General features: G+C 38.6%; 1 protein-coding gene across 4 annotated transcripts in view; it reads right to left on the minus strand.

The window, feature by feature from the left end:
• The window catches only part of LOC116258538 (uncharacterized), a 37,716-nt gene extending 16,003 nt beyond the window's left edge, over window positions 1–21,713 (minus strand). Inside the window, exons 1-5 of one of the 4 annotated variants that reach the window (XM_031635714.2) lie at window positions 21,519–21,713; window positions 20,146–20,380; window positions 19,859–20,011; window positions 7,228–9,324; window positions 6,882–7,113 (exon numbers count right to left, since the gene is read on the minus strand). In XM_031635714.2, coding sequence (XP_031491574.1) covers window positions 6,882–7,113; window positions 7,228–9,324; window positions 19,859–20,011; window positions 20,146–20,380; window positions 21,519–21,631 — 2,830 coding nt within the window. In that variant the 5' untranslated portion in view covers window positions 21,632–21,713. Of the gene's footprint in view, window positions 1–6,881; window positions 7,114–7,227; window positions 9,325–17,840; window positions 19,502–19,858; window positions 20,015–20,145; window positions 20,381–21,518 lie in introns of those variants that run through there. The other 3 variants (XM_031635713.2, XM_031635716.2, XM_031635717.2) reach the window with 3 other exon arrangements.
• Between the last annotated feature and the right edge of the window lie 861 nt (window positions 21,714–22,574).

A 22,574-nucleotide genomic window follows, 5' to 3' on the forward strand; every position in this document is an offset into this window, starting at 1 on the left:
AGCATTGTTGGTATGTTACAATACCTCACTTTTACTCGCCCAAACATAGTATATGCTGTAAATCAGATCTCTCAGTTTATGCATGCACCCACCGAAGGACACATGGATGCTGCTAAGCGGATCTTACGGTATCTCAAAGCTACTCTTGGAGATGGACTAGTCTACACAAAATGTCCCAATGTTTCTCTTGGACATAGCATATGTACATATACTGATGCAGACTGGGCAGGAGATCCCGATGACCAACGATCAGTTTCAGGTTTCTGCCTTTTCTTGATTCTAATCTCATTTGTTGGAGCAGTAAAAAGCAGCGTGCGGTAGCACGATCTAGCACTGAGGCAGAGTATAGAGCAATGGCTGCAGGGACAGCTGAAGCGTCATGGTTACGACATTTGCTTGGAGAGCTCAATCTTCCTATTGTTCAGTCATCATTACTATGTGACAATCAAAGTGCGATAAAAATTGCCTTCAATCCCATTTTGCATAATCGCACCAAACACATAGAGATTGATCACCACTTCATCCGTCAGAAGGTTGAAGAAGCCGAGATCTTGCCGACTTATATATCCACCAGTGAACAGATAACTGATTTTTTTTACCAAATGACTCACAGGGCAGCATTTTTGAGAATTGAAGAACAAGTTGTGCATGATCAAATCTCATGCACAACTTGAGGGGGGGCTGTTAAATTTGTGCGTATGGGGGATCGGGTCTGTTCAGACCCGATCCACTTCTCTTATACCCACACGCCTAAACATACTAGGCGGTGGCACTCTTGTAAATGTTTATATATTTTTGTACATTTTGTAGTAACCTGATTAGGTTAATTTTTTAATAGAGATTAAGGAACGCAGGGCTGGATTGGCCGACTGCTCCTTTTCCTCCATTGTCTTGTCTTCTATCCTCTCTTCTCAATTTATCTGATTTTCAGACGGAGAGACGTGATTTTGTGAAGATTCTTATAGTGTGCATGCATATAAGCTTGTTTCTTACTGCACCTTTGCTGCAGTTTCTATTGAATAAATAGTTATCCGTCACTTGAATTGGTTTTTGGTAAAAAATAGTTGCTAATCTTTAGTTTTAGTTAAATTAAGATTGTGGACTATTCTTGATGCAGTCAATGACCGATGGATCCAATAGGCTTTTATTTTCTTTATTCATTTTTATTCTTATGTTAAGTGGACCCGACTCCATTAAGGGATCCAAATTCCACCGTACACGTAGAGACCCTATTTAAGGGTCCGCATCTTTTTTTTTGGTGATTATTCTTGATGTGATTAATGAAGTTTTGCGCTAATTTCAATTTCTTTATTATCACTTTGCATTGTTTGCTGTTTTTACTTTCGTTGCGCTCTCCCGTGAACCTCTAAACGCTCAGTTCTTTACTATGTTTTCACATTCTAGAGAGAGAACGTGTGTGTTCTACTTTGTTTGTTATGTTAGCGCATTTCTCGTTGTACTTTGATAGTCTAGATCATTATTTTGGGAAATGTGCTCTTTGTAGTGTAATTTAGAGTTAGAGTCATACATGGTGCTTTATTGGTTTGTTCTTGAGTGTAATTAGTGTAGATTCACTTTATTTTTGCATTTTATAGCAAGTGGTAGTTTAGTTTGTTCAATTTTCAGTAATTGCACTAGTAATTTATGGATTAGATTCCATTCTTGTATGTGTGTTGCTCATTTCGTACATTTGGTAGATAGTTAGTAGAGGATTAACTCATATGTTGCTGTGTCTTTAATTTTACTCAGATTGATTAAGTTGTTATATAGCGGGGTCATTGCAAATGAATTCACATCATCTTCCAGTCCTTCATTTAGTTGCTTAATATAGTTATTTCCTTTCATTTCTCACTTCTTGTGTTGCTTATAGCTAGACATATTTAGTTTGGATTTTTAGTTGATTAGATTTAGATATATTTTGAATTCTAGCAACCTATGGTAGTAGGTTCATATTTTTGAGTTCACACAAGATAGAATCAAGTGTAAAAACGTAAGTGAACTAGCCTAGACTTGGGATAACCAGTCATAGCTGAGTTTAGACAACTTTTGCCACGTAAGACACTATAAACTCGTTGATATTTTGTATTACATAAATGAGGTTACACATAAAGTGTCTTGCTTTTGTGCAAGGTCAGTTTTATAGAGTTGTCATTTTTGCTCTATAACAATGTTTGCAGCTTAATCCTCTTTTGTGCATTTCACAACCTGCTTGAGACGGACATGAAACAACAAGGAAATCGGAAGGCCATGCATAGTGGAGGAGATCAAGGGAGTCATTAAAGATCAAACAATGCATGAATCTTTCAAACCTGCCGTCCCATTCTAGCATTTTTTTTCTTTTGTATGTTGTTATCAAGTGTATTAGTGTATTTGGGATTTTCTTTTATTTTGTTGGGTAGTACTTTTGAGAACATTTATGTATTTTGTCAAAAAGAGTTCAAGCAACACTATTGAATGAACCTAATTTCGTGCAAGACTAGTATTTATTAAGCATTGCAGCTGTTGATTAATATTACTTCCCCTTAAATTATTTAGGTACTGATTATAAATATTGATATTCAAACAATTATTCTCAAATTCGACCTGGACCATTTATTTGCAAATCCAAAAAAATCATAACTAGTGTGTGGTTTCACAATATATTACATCATATTATTTGATATTATAATTGAAATAAGGATTGATGGTATATTCCAAAATATATTTATATCAAAAACCACACCAAAAAGTTCTCCCCAAGAAACATACCCTATTGTTTTTCTTGGTTACTTCGAAACTCAAAAGGAATATAAATGTTATGACGTCAAAAATGATAAACTAATTGTGGCAAGAAATGTTAGCTTTATTGAAATTTAAATGAGGAAGTCTACATGGAAATCCCTCTCGATATGAAAACCATAGCTATAAATTTCATTCTTGGGTTCTTATCGATGTGATTATTCTTTGGTATTTTTCAGCAAAGTTGTTTCTTTCTTGGAAAATGTTGCAGTTTTTTTAAAAAATAATAAAAATCCAAAATATTAGGCAAAAATAAAATAAATGAGAAACTAACAAGAAGACATAAAAGATAACTTGTTAGAAAAAGTGATAAATAAAAACAATGAAACAAAAGTCGAAAAAGTTGAAAAACAAAAAAAAATAAATGAACAAGTCGCAATAAAATCATGAAGATTCATTTTTAACATTTTTCTGAAAATATTGTGCATTTTTCTCTTTTTCATTTTTTTATTTTTTGTTAATATCACGATATTTTTGAAAATATCATAATATTTGCGGCTAAGATGAAAACTAATCAAGGTAAAGTTCTTAGACTAAAAACACTTTACATAGATTGACTAAAAGGTCTGCTCAGCCGAGGCAAAAGACAAGGCTACAGCTACTGCGACAACAGAAGTTGCTAATTGCCGAAAGATATGAATGTTTAACTAGACAAGCCCATCAAGTTGTGCTGTGGTAATAAGAGTTCAATTTGTATTGTTTGAAATCCCACAAATATATTGAGATTGATTGCCACTTTGTTAGTGAAAGGTATCTAAATAAGATAATCAATCTTCCTTGTGTGCTATGTTTTCAGGGCCTCGCCTAGGCGTGGACTAAGCGTGAGTCTACACCCATTGCCTAAGTCTACCACTTAGGCAATGGGATACGTGTTGGCGCCTAGGCTGACCTAGGCGCCAACATGCCCAATCCATGGGAAAGTGAAAAGTTACCCTCCCATTCAAATAAAGTTTCTTAATTGAGTACATATTGTTATGTTTCAATTAAAGTTACTTAATTGAGTATATATTGTTATGTACTTTATTTGGTATTGATTACATATTTTTATGTATTGTTATGTTGATTATGCTGTTATACTATTAGTCACTTAGTTTGTTATATAGTATTATGATACCTCATACCTGTTATATGTATACATTAGTATGGTTATGTAATATACTTATACAGTTATATGTGTTGTCAACTTGTTACACCTGTAATAAACTTATATGTATAAACTATTATGTACTGTCAGTCTGTTTTGTCAACCTGCTGTTATACCTATTACATGTATTGTAATACCTGTTATATGTATTTTTAACTTGTTATAATGCTGTTGTAATACCTGCTGTATACCTATTATGTAGTGTTAGTCTGTTTTGTTATATATAATACCTGCTGTTATACCTGTTATATGTATTGTAATACACTTTGTTATTGATACGGGCCTGTTTCTGTGGCAGCTACAGTGCCTGCGGTCTGCGTCCTACCAGTTATTCATGTTAGACGTATTGTAATACCTGTTATATGTATATACTGTTATGTACAGCCTGTTATACCTGTTATATGGTATTGCAACAACCTATTATATGTATATACTGTTAGCCTATTATATATATAATATGCAGTATGGTAATACCTGTTATATGTATACAATAGTATGGTTTGCTTATATGCATTGGACTGTTGGGTACTTATATATGTATACCATTATGTACTGTTAGCCTTTTTTATTATATCATGCCTTTCTTTAAGTACAGATGGATTAAAGCCTTTTTGCAGATTTACATTCCTTCTTCTAGAGATTAGATTTTTTTTTCCCTATTTCTTGTATTAGATTACATTTAATGAGTAATGTTAAACTTATTCCCTTGATTTTGCATGTTCAATGAAGTCAACAATTATTTTTTGATTGCTTAAGTTGATCATGCTTGTTATATTACTACTTTCCATCAGTAATAGTTAACTTGACATATTTAACATAATTATAAAGAAAATTAAAAAAATGGTCTCCTTTTGGCACCTTGACAATAGTTATGTGTCATCAGAATATCAAATTGCTGAATTCTTCACCAAACCCTTGTATCTGCCATGGTTCAATTTTCTCCTTGGCAAACTTTTGGTTATAGCATCATAAGTTTGAGGGACAGCTGTTAGAATTATGTGAAAATATATTATATATAGGTTCATAAATATATGGATATTCATATGTACATGTGTTTATGAACAAATATATAATGTATTATAAGATTATTGTAAATATTTTCGATAAATTTATTTTCTTTACTTTTTCTGTTTTGCAAGTTTATGCAGCAAGGAGTTAGCTGCTGGTTAGCTATCTAGCTGTTGGAGCTAGTCCAATGGCTAGAGCATTCAAATCCCTCTATAAATAATGTGTAGAATGTATTGTAAAAGCTTAATGTCTTTTAGAGATTTCCTCCTGTCGTCTTCTGCATCTATTCAGATTATTCAATAAAGAACTCTCCTTGCTGTGCGCCCTAGAGCACACCAAGATCTCTATCTATTTCTTTGTATTAAGAAGATTGTATCATTTTTGCTGGGTGTTCCGCAGTTTACAATCACCACCAAGTTGCTGTCCAGAGATTAAGAAAGGCAGGCCAGACTAGCCTAAGCCTTCCTTGGGATTTCGACAAAGAAGAAGGAAATGAAGGCAGCTGAGATGATGAAAAAACTCAAATTTGCATTCCAAATATTTTATATCCCCTAAGAAGATTTATAAGAGTTTAATTAGAAAACAACCTAGCTTACAAGTTAAGGCCTAAATGTGAAGTTAACAGAAAATTTAAAAGGAGATAAGAAAAGAAATGAGGGAATTAGGCAGGCTCATTTGCCAAGTGACAATGTTGCAGCGTTGGAGAACCAGTTGCCAAGGTCAGCCCCCCATGAGGGCCGTCTCCAAAGTTGAGGCCACACAACAAACTTTTATTAAAGTTAAAATGCTCCTACAAACGTGTACTAAAGTTAAAATGCCTTTACAAAATTTATGGACATTACAAAACATGTCTAAAATGCATCTACAAACTTGTATTGAAGTTAAAATCTGTATGTAAGGGACACAAGAAAATATAGAAAAAAACGAACTACTATGATCTCAGTACACTGAAACTATGATTTTTTCGAGCTTTCAAACCTTCAATTTTCCAGAAATTGCCATGAAATATCCAGGAAGGCAGGCACCCCATAATTTTCGTAAGGAAAATTGGTACATAGTTTCAAAATTTTCCCAACCCATCCCCTTTGTTAAACAACATTTTGAGATCAGTATTCTCAAGAATCTCAACTAATAAAGTACTAAATTAACAAACTCTTGAAATACACTAATGCTTTGCTACATTACAATATGAAACCTAACATATGTCAGTTACATAAAATCACCATCATCACTTATCACACAACTATACAGCTTTCCAAATTTAGTCAACTGAAATGATAAACCATCTTCAATTCATTTTTTTGTGATCATTTAGATGTCTACTTCATTGATGAAGAGCGGAAAAACTAAATTCTTAGGCCATGTATGTATGCAGTCGTATATAAACATCACCTGTATTACATGCTATATTCGGAAATTGCAAAAAAGACAAATAAAATTGTTATTTTGATAGCAACTGCCTTATACATCTTCTTCATTTGCCTAGTCAATTACAAAAAAGTTGCTCTTGGAAACTATATACAGCGAGCAGCATTTTGACCATAACAAAGAAAACAGAAACATCAGACCACATTTTGCAAAAAATGTATAATTCACACCTTCAATGAACTGGATTTGGAAAAGCTGTAATCTTAAAGGAACACATGCAGCACCAGACTTGGTATGCTAAAGAACCTGAACTGATGAAAATGAGAAAACAAAAGGAGAATATTTCATGTTCAAATTTTCAACCAAATCCTTGTCGTTTTTTGTAATTATCCTAGGACAAAGTTCTGCAAGTTTTTTAATGAAAAAACACTTCCACCTGCAATCACATTCTTCTTCATAATTTGAGAGAACATGCAACAAACTATGCTCTAGCTTCATACTAAAACAAGTGTTAAGTTCCTCTAAAGTCTAAAGTATATAAGAAGAGCAGGCAAGATCAATATAAGCAAAAAGACATGCTCACCAGGATAATGATCCATATATGACAAACCCAGTTTTTGTGTGAAATATGTTTTGGAATGACCACGCAAGTTTCTTTCCCGAGTAATTGGTTTGTGGAGATTTGCTTCTTCTATCAACTCTTTATGCTCCTTTCTGTCATATGGTTTTCTAAGAAGGGCATGTAGACTTTCTGAGAAAGAATCCAACCGACCACAACCAAAACTGTAATTGAAACTGCCAGGAGCTTCATTATCCTGCATGCAAAAATAGGTACAGATATACGGTCCAAAACATAAGTTTTAAGTAATAAAAAGAAACTTGGATCAATTGCACAAGCATCTAAAAAGTATATTTGAAAACAAGCTTACACATGGACCCAAGCCTGACACCATGTGTTGTGATGAGTTTTCCAGCAATATGCCGTCAGATAGACGAGGGCTTTTCCTTTCAGTAAGTTGCATTAACCTTGGACTCCTCCTAATCTTCAAAGGATAATCTAGATGTTTCCCTTCAGTTGACAGGTCATATGAAGGATCAGATCTGGCTCTCTTTACATCCCTCAACACAACAGTGAGTTTCCTGCTTCCTATATTTTGGAGCCACTGGCCCTTGTCTTCATATTTTTCATACTTATACACAACTATATTCCTTTGCTCAGTATCAGTTACTTCCAGAACATAAGAGCACCTATGTTTTCTTAAGTGCCTGAGGAAATGCTCATAGTCTTTATCTTTCCTAACATCTTTCTCTGCTTTGATGCCTGCTGGAGTTTTAAAGTGAATGTCCTTTTCACCTATCAAACTAGGTTTACTCTCTTTACTCACACAAAAAGTATGTGCAACAAACTCATTGTCAGTTAAGGACTGCTCCCCATTACCAAGAGAACGACCATCTTCCTGCTTCATTTTCTTATTATGATCCCTTGGCAAAAATATATTATATTCATCATATATGAAGCCAGCCATGCCCTCATCCCATTGATTTTTAAAAGTGTGCATGCATGAGCTGCCATGGATATGGAGACGTTTCAGAAATTCTTCATAATCAGGATCCACCAGAGAGCACTGTACTCCATTCTGCGCTGAACACTGAGACGTATCAAGTTGCTGCTTGTTATCTGAGAAGATAAGACCCTCTTTACACATGCAATCTGAAGAGATAAGATTGTCCTTTTCATATTTCCAAGCATATGGCTTCCCATTTTCGAGACTTCTATATCTTGTTTTATGTGAATTTTTATGGTCTCTTATATGACCAACAAAAGATGCACACCGATCATCCATCAGTTCTGCTTCATTATTAGCTAGAGGACGTACATGCACTTGCATTTTAGCAGTATCAGCATTCCAAATTGAGTTTTCCTGTTGATTCATTTCTACAGAAGACATTATTTGATCCTTTTTCACTAGATCAGATGGTTCTTTTCGTTTACTGGTAAAGATACGAGTATTTCTTCTGTCGCTCCTGATTTGATTTAAAAAACAATCATAATCTTCATCTGGAAGCAGGGGATCAGATATATTCTGACCTGAACCATGATAGAAAGGTAATTGGTTCTGAGTGGAAACTTTGTTCAGGTTTAAGCTATCTTTACAACTCCAACCTGAAGTTTGCATTTTTTCAACATCTTCAACATAAGTCACCTTTTTCCATTGGTGTGGAAAATTGTCAGCAACCGTGCAACTTTCATCCAGAATAGAGGATTCTCTTTTATCGAGGACAGCACTATGCCATGGATTTAGCTGTTTCTTAGCAGTTCTTTTACTCAACTTTGAATTGTCCTGGCAAGTTGCACCCAAATCAGATGTTTGTTGGATCTTTTCTACAACATCAAACAGGTAGCTGCTTTTGCCTTGACATTTCTGAGTATCCAACCCATGCTGAAGCTTCTTACTGCTATTGTCAGATGATTCCAGGCTTTCGTGATTAGTAACATTAACAGAAGCTGACCCACTGCTCTTTTCTACCACAAGACGATCCTCCTTTTGCTTCATCAGCAGGTGCTCAGAACTGTTCTTGCTTTTTGTCCACCATAACTGCATGTTGCTTTGAGAATGTGGTACAAGATCATCTTTCTCTTCTTCACCGATGACATGAGAATCAATGCCAGCATTCACTTTAAAAGCTACATTTCCATGTGAAATACATGTTTTCTTCGTTGGCCTGCAAAATTCTGCACCAGACCCACCATTTGACCGTTTTAACACTCTCATCTGCTGGTAAAAGCAATCATCCTTCAAAATCTCTTTCGAATGATGAATCCGATTGCCTTTTGGATAATGGCCAAAGCTGTAGCACTTCATATCTAGGAAAGCTGAATTCAAAATCACCTCATCACCATAACTAGGCATCTGTAAACAGCTACTCTGGAGAAGGTGATGATTTGATAAGCATGATGATGATACATGCAGTAAATAAAGACACACAACCTCCCTTCCTTGGATATGAAAGCACATTGTGCCACCCTAAAAGAGAAAAAGGAAAAAAAATATTAGAGTTGTAGAGTTATATTAGTTAAAGGAAAGTTAACACACATCAAACTACAGATGGAAGAAGTTTGCATGAGTGATCAAATTTGTAAAAAGGAGAAAAGATAAAGATGGACATGCCTATATGAAAAAGTCAAAAAGCTATGTCTCTAGCACCCAGATAGCAATACTAGAAAGTGGACGGAAAAGTATGGATACGTAACACCTAAATAGTCTCTCCCCACCACCACCAACACCCCCCCCCCCCCACCCCACACACCCGCCACACAACCTCCCTCTGCTTATGCTTAAGCTGTACATGGTTTTGAATCATGAACAACTTGCCTTTGAGTATCCCAACCTGTCATTGGTTAAGCCTTTTGTAAACAAATCTGCAACTTGTTCTTCAATGCTAACAAATTCAGGATTGACCTTCCGTCTCACAAAATGTTGGTCAAACTCGATGTATTTAGCTTTAATGTGATGGGCTGGGATAAAAGACATGCCTACAGCACTTTAACTATCACACAGCAATAGAACAAGAGAGATCCCTTTAAGCAAATTTTGAACCCAAGTAACTTCAACTGTGGCAGTAGCCATTGACCTAGACTTTGCATGAATGTCAGATCTAATCACAGCCTTTTGCTTCCTGCCACTCCATAATATGAAGTTGTGATTATTGTCACAAATATTGTGTTCTCGGGCTTTTAGCGGCCAAATTTTTCTCAAATATTTTTCGGCAAAGTTGTTTTTCTCAGAAAAACCTCACAAGATACTCAAAAAACTCTAAAAATGAAAAACTTTTCAAAAAAATAGTAAAGATAAATAAACCAGAAACTAATAAGAAAACGTAACTAAAACTAGATAAAAGTGAGAAAAATAATGTTTTAACTTTAATTATGATAAAATTATGAAAAATAATTTAGTTTAAGTTCAAATTTAAATACATGATATTAACGTTAAAAAAGAGAAAAATAAAAAAATAGAAACAATGTGAACATAATGTGAAAATAACGAGAAAAAACGTGATAAATGTATTTGCCTTTTTTCTAAGAATATCGCAATTTTTCACGTTGTTCTTGTTTTTCTCATTAATATCATGATATTTTCCAAAATTTCGCGATATCAATGACACTGGTTGTGACCAATGAAGACACAATATTCAAGACTGCCAATCTCTCATCTGGCTCCCCAGCTCAATCAGCATTAGTGTAGACAACAAGTTCATGCTTACTTCCTTTTGGCAATGTTCACTTGTAAACAATATGAGGATGTGTAAAGGTTAGGCACTGCAAAATGCGAATCAAAACTGTGATATTCATAAGGACCATCACATAAATCTCTAACTTGAACTGCTAACTTGTGATGAAAAATGCCTGGTGTGGCCAAAGATCTACAATCTTTCATGCTTTACATTTGGAAGCTTGTTAGGCGCAAGTTATTTCAGCATTTCTTTTAATTTCTGTTAAAGTTATTTTAGTCTGCGTGAGGTTATTTCCTTTTGTAACGGCTTGGGTCCAATTAGGCTTGTGTTAACCCAACCCATCACGTCATGTACTTAAGCTCGATTAAGAGCAATTAAACCCTAATGAAGAATTATTTGGCGTGCGAGAAGCTGGGCTTCGTGTGGCTTGTGAAGGTTACAGCCGTTGGGCAGCGGCGTTAATCAAGTTGTTAGTCGTGCAGAGGCTAACAAGGTATCAAAGCTTCAGTGACCATGGTAGAAAGGATCACATCCAGGAATCGATCGCAGCGGTAGAGCAACATCGAAATCAGATGGAAGCAGCAATCGGCGGCTAGGAAGGACGGATGCATGGGATGAACCAACGGCTGAATGCGGTGGACGCACGATTGGAGGCCACGATGGTAGAGCAACAGGCGTTGTCGGCACTTTTACGTGAAAGCCTGCAGCAAGGTTCTCAACAACGTTCACCTAATTCCGACCAGACTCAGTCCGACGATTGCAGGGAACATGGATGGCCAGCGAACGGCGCAGGAGGGGCAGCTTGGCGTCCCGCGAAGATGGAGTTTTCGAGATTTTCAGGAGATGATCCAGTGAGTTGGGTGTTTCGCGCCGAAGAATACCTCGATTGCCAAGGGATCGTGGGCGATCACTGGGTCAACCAAACGGCAGTGTATATTGAGGGTGCTGCAATATGTTGGTACTGCTAGCTGGTATCGCACCAAGGAAAACCTGATTGGGAAACACTGGTCAGGGAGATCACATCTCGCTTTGGTCTGTCGGCATATCTTGATTATAATGTGGAATTCTCATGGATAAAATAGACAGGTACGGTGGTAGAGTACCAAGAAAATTTGGAAGCCTTGACCAATATAGTGCGTGGATGGCCCATCGAGGCTTTGATCGGAGCCTTTGTCGGAGGACTCAAGGATGAAATACGTATCGAAGTCCAAGATATGAAGCCACGAACATTATTGGACTGCTTTGAACTTGTCTGCACGGTGGAGGAGAAAAACAAGCTACTGCAAGTAAACCAGTCGGGGCACCATCAGCAGGAATTGGTTGGACGCGAGGAGCAGCCCACACAAGACGATGAAATCTGATGTTTTTTCATATGCCGCAGGGAGAAACCAGAAAGGTAACGCGCCTCACCAAGCCGTGAGACACTTGACGCCCGAACAAATCAAGGAGAAGAGGCGGCAAGGCATATGTTTCCACTGTGATCGCCCCTGGGTACCAGGGCATAATTGCAGGCGATTGCACATGTACCTTGTGGAGGAGGGTGACACACCACTAGAGGCTGACGAGGACTCCCATTTAGCCGCTGAACCAGACACCGTTGAGGAAAGGAGGACACCAGAAATCTCGCTGCATGCCCTGGCTGGCGATGAGGTTATGCATCTGATGCGTGTGGAGGGCAAGCTGCGAGGCCGAACCGTGAGTGTACTGATCGACACGGGCTCGACTAACAATTTCATTTGTGAGAAGTCGGCCCGAGCTCTAAGATGCAGCATGGAGGCCCAGCCAGCTTTTGACGTGGTGGTCGGTGATGGTAGTACACTGAAGTGCAAAGGTAAATGCCAATTGGAAAAGTTGGAGATCCAGGGTCTTCAATTTCCTGTACAGCTGTATATTCTAGCCATGGTGGGAGCCGACTTGGTGTTGGGCATCCAGTGGCTGCCAACTGGGAGAGGTATGGGATTTCGTATGCATGAAGATGCAGTTTAGAGGACCCGCAAACGAAAGGTTTACACTCAAAGCAAGTCCCAACGACCTTGTTTAGAAGCCCCAACCGTAGGTCTGATGAAAGGATCGACAACCTCTTTCCAGTTGTTCTCAACTCAAGTGTCGGTGAAGGTAAAAGAGGAGGGTCAGTGTGGGTCCAAAGGGTATCGAAGAACGCTATAGTTAATAATACATGAGTTCGGACCAGTTTTCAGCACACCCAAGTCGCTGCCCCCTGAGCAGGGATGTGAACACCGCATTGAGTTACAGCCAGGAGCAGAACCTGTTAAATCACGACCCTATCGTTACAATCGTGTACCGCTGAGTAACACTCGAGGAACTTGTGCGGGAAATGCTGAAAACAGGGGTGATTCAGCCAAGTCACAACCCCCTTTGCATCGCCCACCTTGTTGGTCAAAAAGAAAGACGGGAGCTGGCGTTTCTATGTGGACTATCATGCGTTCAACGCCATCACTATCAAAGATAGGTATCTGATACCCATTGTGGAACATTTGCTAGATGAGCTTTATGAGGCATGTATATTTTCCAAACTCAACTTGTGCTCATGTTATCATCAAATCCGTGTTGTAAAGAACGACATTCCTAAAACTGCTTTCCACACCCACGACGGGCTTACGAGTTCACCATCATGCCATTTGGGTTGACAAACGCGCCTTCTACCTTTTAGTCACTGATGAATGATGCATTTCGCCCCTTCTTACGAAGGTTCGTATTGGTATTCTTTGGTGATATTTTGATTTACAGCAAAGATGAACAAGAACATCTCAGACATCTGCTAACCGTATTAGTAGTACTACAGCGACACCAATTGCATGCTAAACTTTTGAAGTGTGTTTAGAGCACTTCCAAGATTGCTTATCTAGGACATGTGATAAGCCAACAGAAGGTGAGCATGGAACAGGAAAAGGTCTAGGCGGTGAAAGGTTGGAGCTCGCCCAAAAGCATAAGAGCGTGCATTTCTTGGACTCACGGGTCACTACCACAAGTTTGTCCAAAACTACGGGCTGGTGGCAGCACCTCTCACAGCGCTAACAAAGAAAGGCAAATTTGTGTGGAGTACTCAGGCGGAACAAGCATTCTAACAACTTAAGGAGGCAATGACGGCAGCCCCGGTTATGCAAATGCCTAATTTTCAGCTCCCATTTACTGTCGAATCAGATGGATCATATTGATTGATCATTGCAGCCTTAGACATTGCCTCCAACAGTTGTCGCTATCTCCAGCGCTTCAAAAAATATGAAGAATATATAAGCGATCTCACAAGCTTTGTGGCTACGATGGCAGTTCTTCCTTTACTTGGGCAAGAAATGTTACCTAGAACTATGTCGTCCTGAGGGAGCTCGATCGTGGCCAATCTGGCCTAGAGAAGAGCCATCACCGCTGGAAATGGAAGAAGAGTTCGAGAGGTTGGATGCCGGCCATTGGTGGTTAGGCGTGAAGCCAGAAAGTGAGGGAAATTGATTGCAGTTTCCTGGACCAAATTGGGTAACGCCTAAGCACAATCCTGCAGTGGAGACGTGGCAGCAATTGATTGACCAAATCTTAAGACGTCTATAAGGAGGTGAGCAGAAATGGCAGCGGGAAGCAAGTTGTAGGACTGCTGACCGACACCATTGCACGCATGGAGAAGGAGCATAAGAAGATAATGCTCTAGCTTCAACCCTAATGGAAAATGCAAACCAAGGAGGCGTTACTTGTAGTTTGGCTACCAAGCGGCAAGAGGAGTGGGGTTATGGTGAAAAGAAATCACAGCAAAATAGGCTAACATCAATTCACCTCTTTGTTCCTAATATGGGATCCAAGGAAGGCGACAATGGAGATTGGAGTGGGAGATCAGTGAGGCAACGGGAGAAACCCCCTTGGGATCGAGTGATGACAGCAACAAGAGAAGATAGGGAAGGGTCTGCCATTGGAATTGAAGACTAGAAGGCATCGCCTCGAGTGAAAAAAGTATACGGGCAGGACATGGGAGAAGACAATCCAAGTAAAAGGAGGAAGGGCTACATACCATCAATCCATGTATGAAAGAGATGCACTTCATCATTGTAGAACCTCGCCATTGACTAAAGTGTTAAGGTATGCTTCCTTCCTTTCCTTCAAACTTGACAGGCTTTTACGCAACCCAATGCAGCTCCCTTCAACCAAAGTAGGACTTCTTGGATGGAAGATGGAGGAGCCAGAGAAGTGTTTCATCGTGTGCAAGACCATTGATGACGATGAACTAGGCAGAAGCAGTCAACAGTTCTTGAAGAGAGCTCCTCTAGAAATTGAGATGGAGAAAGCAACTGGTCAGAGAGGGGAGAGAGAGATGAGGCCGGCGACTCTAGGCAAGGAGAAAGGAGGCTCAAGGGAACTAGGACTTCAGGTACCACTATTTGATATTGATCTTATTTCCTTGGATATCACCGATCAGATTCTAGCGAAGAGAAAAGTAATTCACCGTAAAGTGCAAGGTGAATGGCCCTTGAAATCAGAGTGCAAGGCCACTGAGGGATATCAGACCATAAGGGGTGAAAATAAGGGCCGATTAGAAGAAGGGGAAAGAATTGTGTTGCTGGTCCAGGTGACCTGCCACAAGCCCAACCACAACAAGCAACAGATATTGAAATTAGATTTGCAGATTGACACTGCTATAAATTCTGGAAATTATGGTAATCCTGCATCTAAGGGCATGAGTCGAAATGTTGGCGTTGCACGCCAATCCCTTAAACAGATAAGCATTCGCTTTAGAAGAAGCAGGCTTACTATTTCAGTGTTCCAGTTCTTGAAGCCATCATTGGTCACTCTCCTTATTCAAAAGTTGACAGCAAGAAGGTCCTGGTGGCCAGCCCAAATGCAGGACGGTGCAAGGAGATCACACCTTCTATAATAAAAATGCCTATATACGGATATGGAAGGCCACCCTTATTCATACTGATGCTACGGGTAAAATCTGCGCAAATGTTTTTGTGGCTTCTGTCATAGACCTCTTGTGGACGGTGGTCAACATCTGTCCTTCAATTCTAAAAGGCTCTGAAGAGAGCTTTGTTAAGCTGTTGATGGAAAAGCTTTGCCCTTTGGAAGACAAGCTCCTACAGCCATTGGCTAGAGCAAGCAGCCATATCTCAATTCCATTTCCTTTGCTATTCCCATTCTTGGAGCCGCAGTGTTTGGAGGGAACCCATTCACGAACAAAGCATTTTCCTTCAGTGACTGCTGCAGTAACAGATGCATCTTCTGAACCAGCTCTGTCAGATCAGTATAAGAAACTTATGAACTCTGTGCCAACTGTTTTACAATGATTGGGCACACTTGCACAACATCGTGGAACTCGTTCAAGGCAAAAGCTTGGGCAACTATTTGGCATTTTAATAAAGCTTATGCTGGTGGGTGCAATTTCAGACGGCAATAATGCAAGTGAGAACGACTCATCTCCGGTTAGCATAAGTCGTACCTGTTCTTCAGCTGCATAGAAAATGGGATGCTCAAGTTTCACCACAACTTTCCCATGTAGTCATTCCAAGGGCTTGGGATCATTCAGATTTGGGTTGCCATCATTTTCGTGACAAAATAAACAAGTTCCTAAGATCCCGCTCCTTAACTAGAAAATATGTTTGTGCTTTTGCAGTGTCTACTTGTGTTTGCTATGACAATTTTCAGGAAAATTGTGAAGAATAGCTCACTGAATTTATGGAAGGCTGTCACCAAGAGGTTCAGAATCGTCCAGCGTATTTTCACGGCTCAGATGGAGTAACAACGACATACTATCCTGAATATGTTCTTGCTTGATTTTCACGACTTTACACCTTGTAATTGCAGCCAATGCATTCTTTACAAGGTTCTCACCATCTTTCACCCGCCAGAAACAGGTGGTCAATACAGCATGGTGGGGCTACTCGCCAGGAAAAGAGGACGGGGAAGCAATCGAGAGATTTAAATAAATGCCCATGCAAAACACCTCAATGGCAGGCCCTAATCTGATGGGCAAAAGGACCTGCAATCAATTTCATGGAAATAGAGATTTTACAGTTCTGTGGGAAGCTGTGGGGTTGCTGCAGGCATTTACAAAGAAATGCACCAAGTTCAGTGATTGGGAGTTCAATGCAAACACAGAGGCCTGGAATGCATCCCTTGGCTTGTTAGAGGGCTCTTATCAACAGCAGTCTTTTCTTTTACACCTTGAGGATAAGGTGTTTTTTGAAGGGAGGAGTAATGTTAGCGCCCAAGGGTTCAGGGCCTGAATCGGGTCTACTGGACTGACCTACAAGTTGGTTATGAATAAGGGAATTGGGAGTCCATTTAGGGTTATTGATGTCATAGGGAATTTCCTCGTGAGGATCGCTCTAACCGGGTTAGAGCAAGTGTGCGGGTGAATTTTTTTAGCTTGTAGCAGGTGGAGTTACCAGGTGGCTGCTAACAGAACATCTTTAGAGATTAAAAGAGTTTGTGTAGTTCTACGATACGACAATGTTTTCTTTCAGAAATTTCATTCTATTGAGGAGGTTTTTGCCGGTACATTTGGCACAAAACTTGTGTTCTTCAAAGAATTCTTTGAAATTGAAAGGTACTTTCCTCCAAAATCAGATCAAAAGATTTTGATATTGGTGTGAAATTGCTTCATAATTAGTTGATAAAAGGAATTGAAACAAAGAAAAAACTTCAAACAACAAATTTAGTAAAATCATCTATAAATATAACATAGTAAGAGAAGCCACCTTTTGACATTATCGAAGCTAATCCCCATACATCCAAATGAACCAATCCAAAGAAAATTTGCTTATAAATGATGTATTTCCAAAAGGTACAGACTTCATTTTTCCCAAGACGCATTCATTCATTACATGAGAAGAAATTTTCATTACAAAGTCCATTCAAGAAGGGAATACAAGCCATTTTTCATAGACTAGTGTGACGCAGTCTTTGATGCCAAAAAAAAGAGATCTTCTTTCTTTACAGCATTACAAAAAGCTCTAGATAGGTCCAAGATGTCCATGTAATACTGGTCGCTTTATCCATATCCTTCCCCAATCATCATCCCTTAAAAGTGGTCAAGTATCCAACATTTGTCATATGAGAAAGTGATTATGATCAACAATTTGAGATACAGATAAATATTTTGGAATGCATTTAACATTTGGTACATAAAATTCCTTCTAATTTTCAACTTTTTCAAGACTTTCAATACTTTTAATTTTCAAGGAAGTTCCATCTCTAGTAGAACTAGAAACAAAATGAGGATATTAGCTACTTTTGTGTTTAGTAAAATGTGGTTCATTCAGGGTCACATGGAATGAAGCTTTGGAGTTTATAAGCCCAGTAATTGTACCTTGTGAAGGAGAAGTAACTGCTCTAGTGGTTGAGGTGCTTTCCTTCAAAAACGGTTGGAGAACCTTGGCTGGTTAAGCAAGTGAAAGACCTTCAAGTGGGAGGGTTTCTTCTTTATCTTGGCAACCTTCAGCAATAGCAACTTCCTTTTCAAGCTTCTTTAACTTTGGCCTTCTTGGTTTTATATGCCCAAGTTCTTGACAATGAAAGCAAATCACTTTCTTGCTAAAGTCTTCCTTATTCTTTCCAAAGTGGGGCAGGCAAACAATAAACCAATAAGGTTTAATGTGATTTGTAGGCTTCAAGAGAGCCAAAACACTTCACAGTTTCACTCCCTTCTTAGGAATGTGCAATTCTATTTTCCTCAACAATAGATTCAACGAGGCTTCATTTATTGTTAGACCCGTAGAACTATGGAGTAAAGACGTTATGGCTACATATCAAATTCTGGCCTCAACCCCACAATAAACTTATAAAACTTGTTTTTTTGCATTTGTTTTCCTCGAAGAAGCATATCTTCAGAACAACACCATTTAGGTTCAAAAATAGTCCATTCATCCCATAATTGTGACAATTCTCCGTAATAATCTTTAATAAGCGTTTTTCCCCTTCGTGAACACCAGCAATCTTGACTTGCACATTCCACTTGTGTGCAGCACCTTTCATTGTATGCATCTCTTTAAGAATTTCCCATGGTTCATTGGCATGCTCAAATTTAGCAAGTTGAGCACTTACGGAAGTCTCAAAAATATTCAAAAACTGTGACTGTGTGACATCATTTTGTGGTGGCCAATTCTCCACATATTCCATTTATTTTCGTTTTCTTTTTCAGCACCTTCCAATTCTTTAGTCTTCTCTTTCTTTGTCTTGATTAGGATGAGTTTAGGTTCATTTTCAGAACCATCAACGTATCCCCAAAAACTCTTTCTATCAATGTGATGTTTCACGGTAGATGCCCATGTCACATAATTCATGGAGTTGAGCTTAAGAAAAGGTTGGAAGGAAAGCTATTCCTTACTTTCCTTTTTAAAAGGAAACAGGAGAGAGAAAACACCATAGGATGATGGAGATGATCACCAAACAGCCACAAGTTCTTCAAAATAAACCTCCTTCTTCATAGTGTAAGAGATACTTTATGGAAATCCTAGAAATCATGATCATCTATACCACAGAAACTTTGTCAAACAGTTGTTGGATTGCCAGCAACTAACTCAGCAACAATCTTTTACAGCAGTTCAAATGACTGCCACCAATACACGTGATGATCTGTTAAGGATTGCATCACCAGCTTCAAAGTCAGCACCATGCAGCTCTAAAAATTCCATCGAACGCATGGTGAGCAGTCCTGTTAGGATCAGCACAAAGACATCTCCAAAAGACGAAGAACTTGGAGAACTCCTGTTGTCAAACTATAAGCCAACCAAGGATCTAATACAATGAAGAGATCTGTATTCTTAGACTTCCCCAAGGAAAAAAGCAGTCAATCCATCTGGGAGAGCAGATATGGAGAGATATTTATATCTCACCTCTTAAGCTAGACACACAGATTAGGAGACAGTGCACAAAGGCACCAAGAATTACTAAATGGCATAGCAAAACAGCTTCCAAGAAGCTTAGAAAAAAAGGGCTTAAAATTACCTTAAGTAGACCAGGAAAGAGGAGCCATTGGGTTCCAACAGCTAGAAATTCTAACAGTTGGAAGCCCAAACAGCTCCCGGACTGCTCAACTGATTCAGCCAAAAAATAAACAGAAAAATACAAAAGATGAATACAAAAAAATGAATAGAAAAGAGAATAAAAAGTGACTACAAAAAGAGGAGAAAAATATGAACAGAAAGATATTCTATAAATTCTATTGACAACAATATGAATAAAAAGATATTCAATAAATTCTATTAACTTCCTAACATGTACTGCATCTGAAGGAGAAGTTACAGCATAGCACATTCATCAAGTACCAATGCTCCCATTAGCAGTAGAAATAGTCAAAAGGTGATTGGAAATGTGCTAAACAGTCACCTTTAGATTGGATAGAACTGCTAGAAAATGTGATTTCGTTACTGCTTGGGAATTTCCCATTCTCATGTTGTGCATATCGAAAACAGAACCAAAAATTAGGTATGTAGTGCCACAATCACTTTCCCTTCCAATATCACGCCATTCGCCTGTGGCCTGCTTCAGTATGGATACAACCTTAAACATATCAGAGGATATTAACAATAACAAAGGTAGAGATTAAAAACTAAGATATTCTCTTTTTTTTTGGGAGCATTTATCATTTCAATTCTTGAGATCATATTGCAGACCAAATAACTAGTCTTGCTGATGTCAGCACCATCCAGGTGTTTCCTGTATGAAGGAGAGCCCATTGTATAAGAACCATGTCGTGCTTCTTTTCTTGCAACTGCTGCAACATCTTGGGCATCCTTCAGTTTGAGAACACAATCAAGGAAATAGCTGAAACATGGACTCCATAATTCACCAAGCTGCTTCCTTACTTGTCTTAGATGATCAAAAAAACAGCATTTCCCATAGAGGCAGCTGCAAAGCACAAAATATTCAAGTGAAGTCCCTAATCAACACAATCATGTGAAGCTGGGAGACTTTGTAGATTATGTAAAACGCCCAACAAAAAGTTACTACCCTAAGGGAAATTATCACCAAGAAACCACATATATCACTTCTTTTATCTTCCACTCAAGATGAAAAAAAACCACCGTTCTTAAGGAAATCCTCTGTCCCAGCTCATGAAGCAACAGAAAAACCTAAAAAGTCCTCCAACCATAGGAGCTACGTTTCTTTGGCTTATCCAATGAGTGACACCATCTGGTAGGCCGTAACGGTCATTACATCAAACACAAACCCGAAATAATCGTACCAAAAGAGCCCCTTGCACTGTTTAAACACATAACTTAGATCATTACTACCAAGGAACTGTAGTTTAACCCGCCAACGAGATGATAAGGAATAACCCTACCACCTGCAGCAACTAAATAGAAGTGAAGCAAGTGATAGCAAAACATTCAGTACATCCGAAAAGTCCAACGACAATTTTCTTCAGCAACTAAATAGAAGTGATAGAAGAACATTCAGTACATCCGAAAAGTCCAACGACAAACGACCCACTAGAGGAGCTAATTAGGCCAAATACAAAAACTGGAATAGCAGAACATCGACCTGAGACGTAGAGGCCAGCTTCAGACCAATACAAAGCAATGTCTCAGAAAGAATAATGGACGCTAATTTTGAATCTGTGTAAGAACCCTCATAACAATGAATTTTTGAGGCAAAGCAGAACATCTATCCGGTCTTCTCAAACTCATGGGAAAACCAAAGGGATGGAAACTGTGACCATCATTAGGTCAATGCACAAACAGATTGTCAAACACTAGAACCCGATAGTCCGCTCGCGATGACATTATGAGAAGCGGGCAAAACAAATGACCCTAAACCTAACGCCCCCATGTGATAATAAAACACAGCTAAAAGATAAAACTGCCCCAAAATTAACGTCCTCATATGAAACTAAAAACGGCCAAGAGACAAAAACTATGGTTAAAACTACAATCCACCTGACAAAAGAAAACGAGCCATAGATTGTGCAGTAAAAAGGGAAAAGGAAGGGGTAAGGTGTTGGGTTGGTTGACCGTAGATAAACACAAACAACGAGAAATATTACCAATCCTTGGCGCCTCTCCGACAACTGGAACAGTACCCATGTTTCCACGCATAGTCAGTACTAAGACATTTCCCATCGTTGCTGAAGATCCGTTCCCGGCCACCGAAAGTCATCGTAGTACCAAAGGAGAACGCGAAGGAAAGAGAGAGGGAGAAAAGGCATGCCCGATCAGATCTTTGAAGCGCTGGCAGGAACCTGGGGAGGGAAAAACAGGTTTGTTCCGAAGCAACTATCTTGGGTCCGAAATTCGTCACAAGTCTGGATCCGATCCATGTTGTCTATCGAGTTTGCCGTGGGTCTACTTTCGGGGATCGACCCAACTTTTTGAACCAAAAGAAAAAGGAAGAATTATATGAACAATGTGTGAGGGATATTTAGGATGCACAAAATGGAAAAATATTTGTAATATCTGGTCTTCTTTCTAAGTAAAAAAATGATTTACTGGAAATTTCCCTTTGAACATGGACAAAGATGGAACTTCATTTATTGATATGGGTAAGCTGAACCTAAGATACAATATTTATTTTCCTATAAAACGATGCATATGGATACATAACAATAAATTTGCAGAAGTAGGAATAGAACGGGAATTTACCTGCCCATCACAGGTAATGGGAATCAACACGGATCAATGTATCTTAAAACAGAAAATTATGCCGCGCAATTGCAAATAAGTACTCGTTACATGGTTCTTATGGCAGTTTAACTAAACACATGCCAAGTAAAAAAAACAACTTTTTTTACGTGATTTCATCCCTTGCTTGTTTATGGTCCAAGGACAAAATTCTTAATGATAGTTGGTTTTATTCATGAATTTTTAAAATAATAGCTTTCTCCGCAGTAGGATTAACTGCATTTTATTCTAAATATTAGGGCATAAGGGCAAAAATGAAATGTGCTTACCCATAAGGGGCAAATCTGATATATGTAAATATTTTTTGCAAAACCTTGAAAGTATACTATTATGCACACACATATACATCTTATGTGTGTGTATGTGTGTGTATATATTTATTACAACTGGCGTATTTGGAGATTAAAACCAAAAATAAATGA

Source organism: Nymphaea colorata, chromosome 8 (assembly GCF_008831285.2).
Source record: "Nymphaea colorata isolate Beijing-Zhang1983 chromosome 8, ASM883128v2, whole genome shotgun sequence".
Classification (NCBI taxonomy): domain Eukaryota; kingdom Viridiplantae; phylum Streptophyta; class Magnoliopsida; order Nymphaeales; family Nymphaeaceae; genus Nymphaea; species Nymphaea colorata.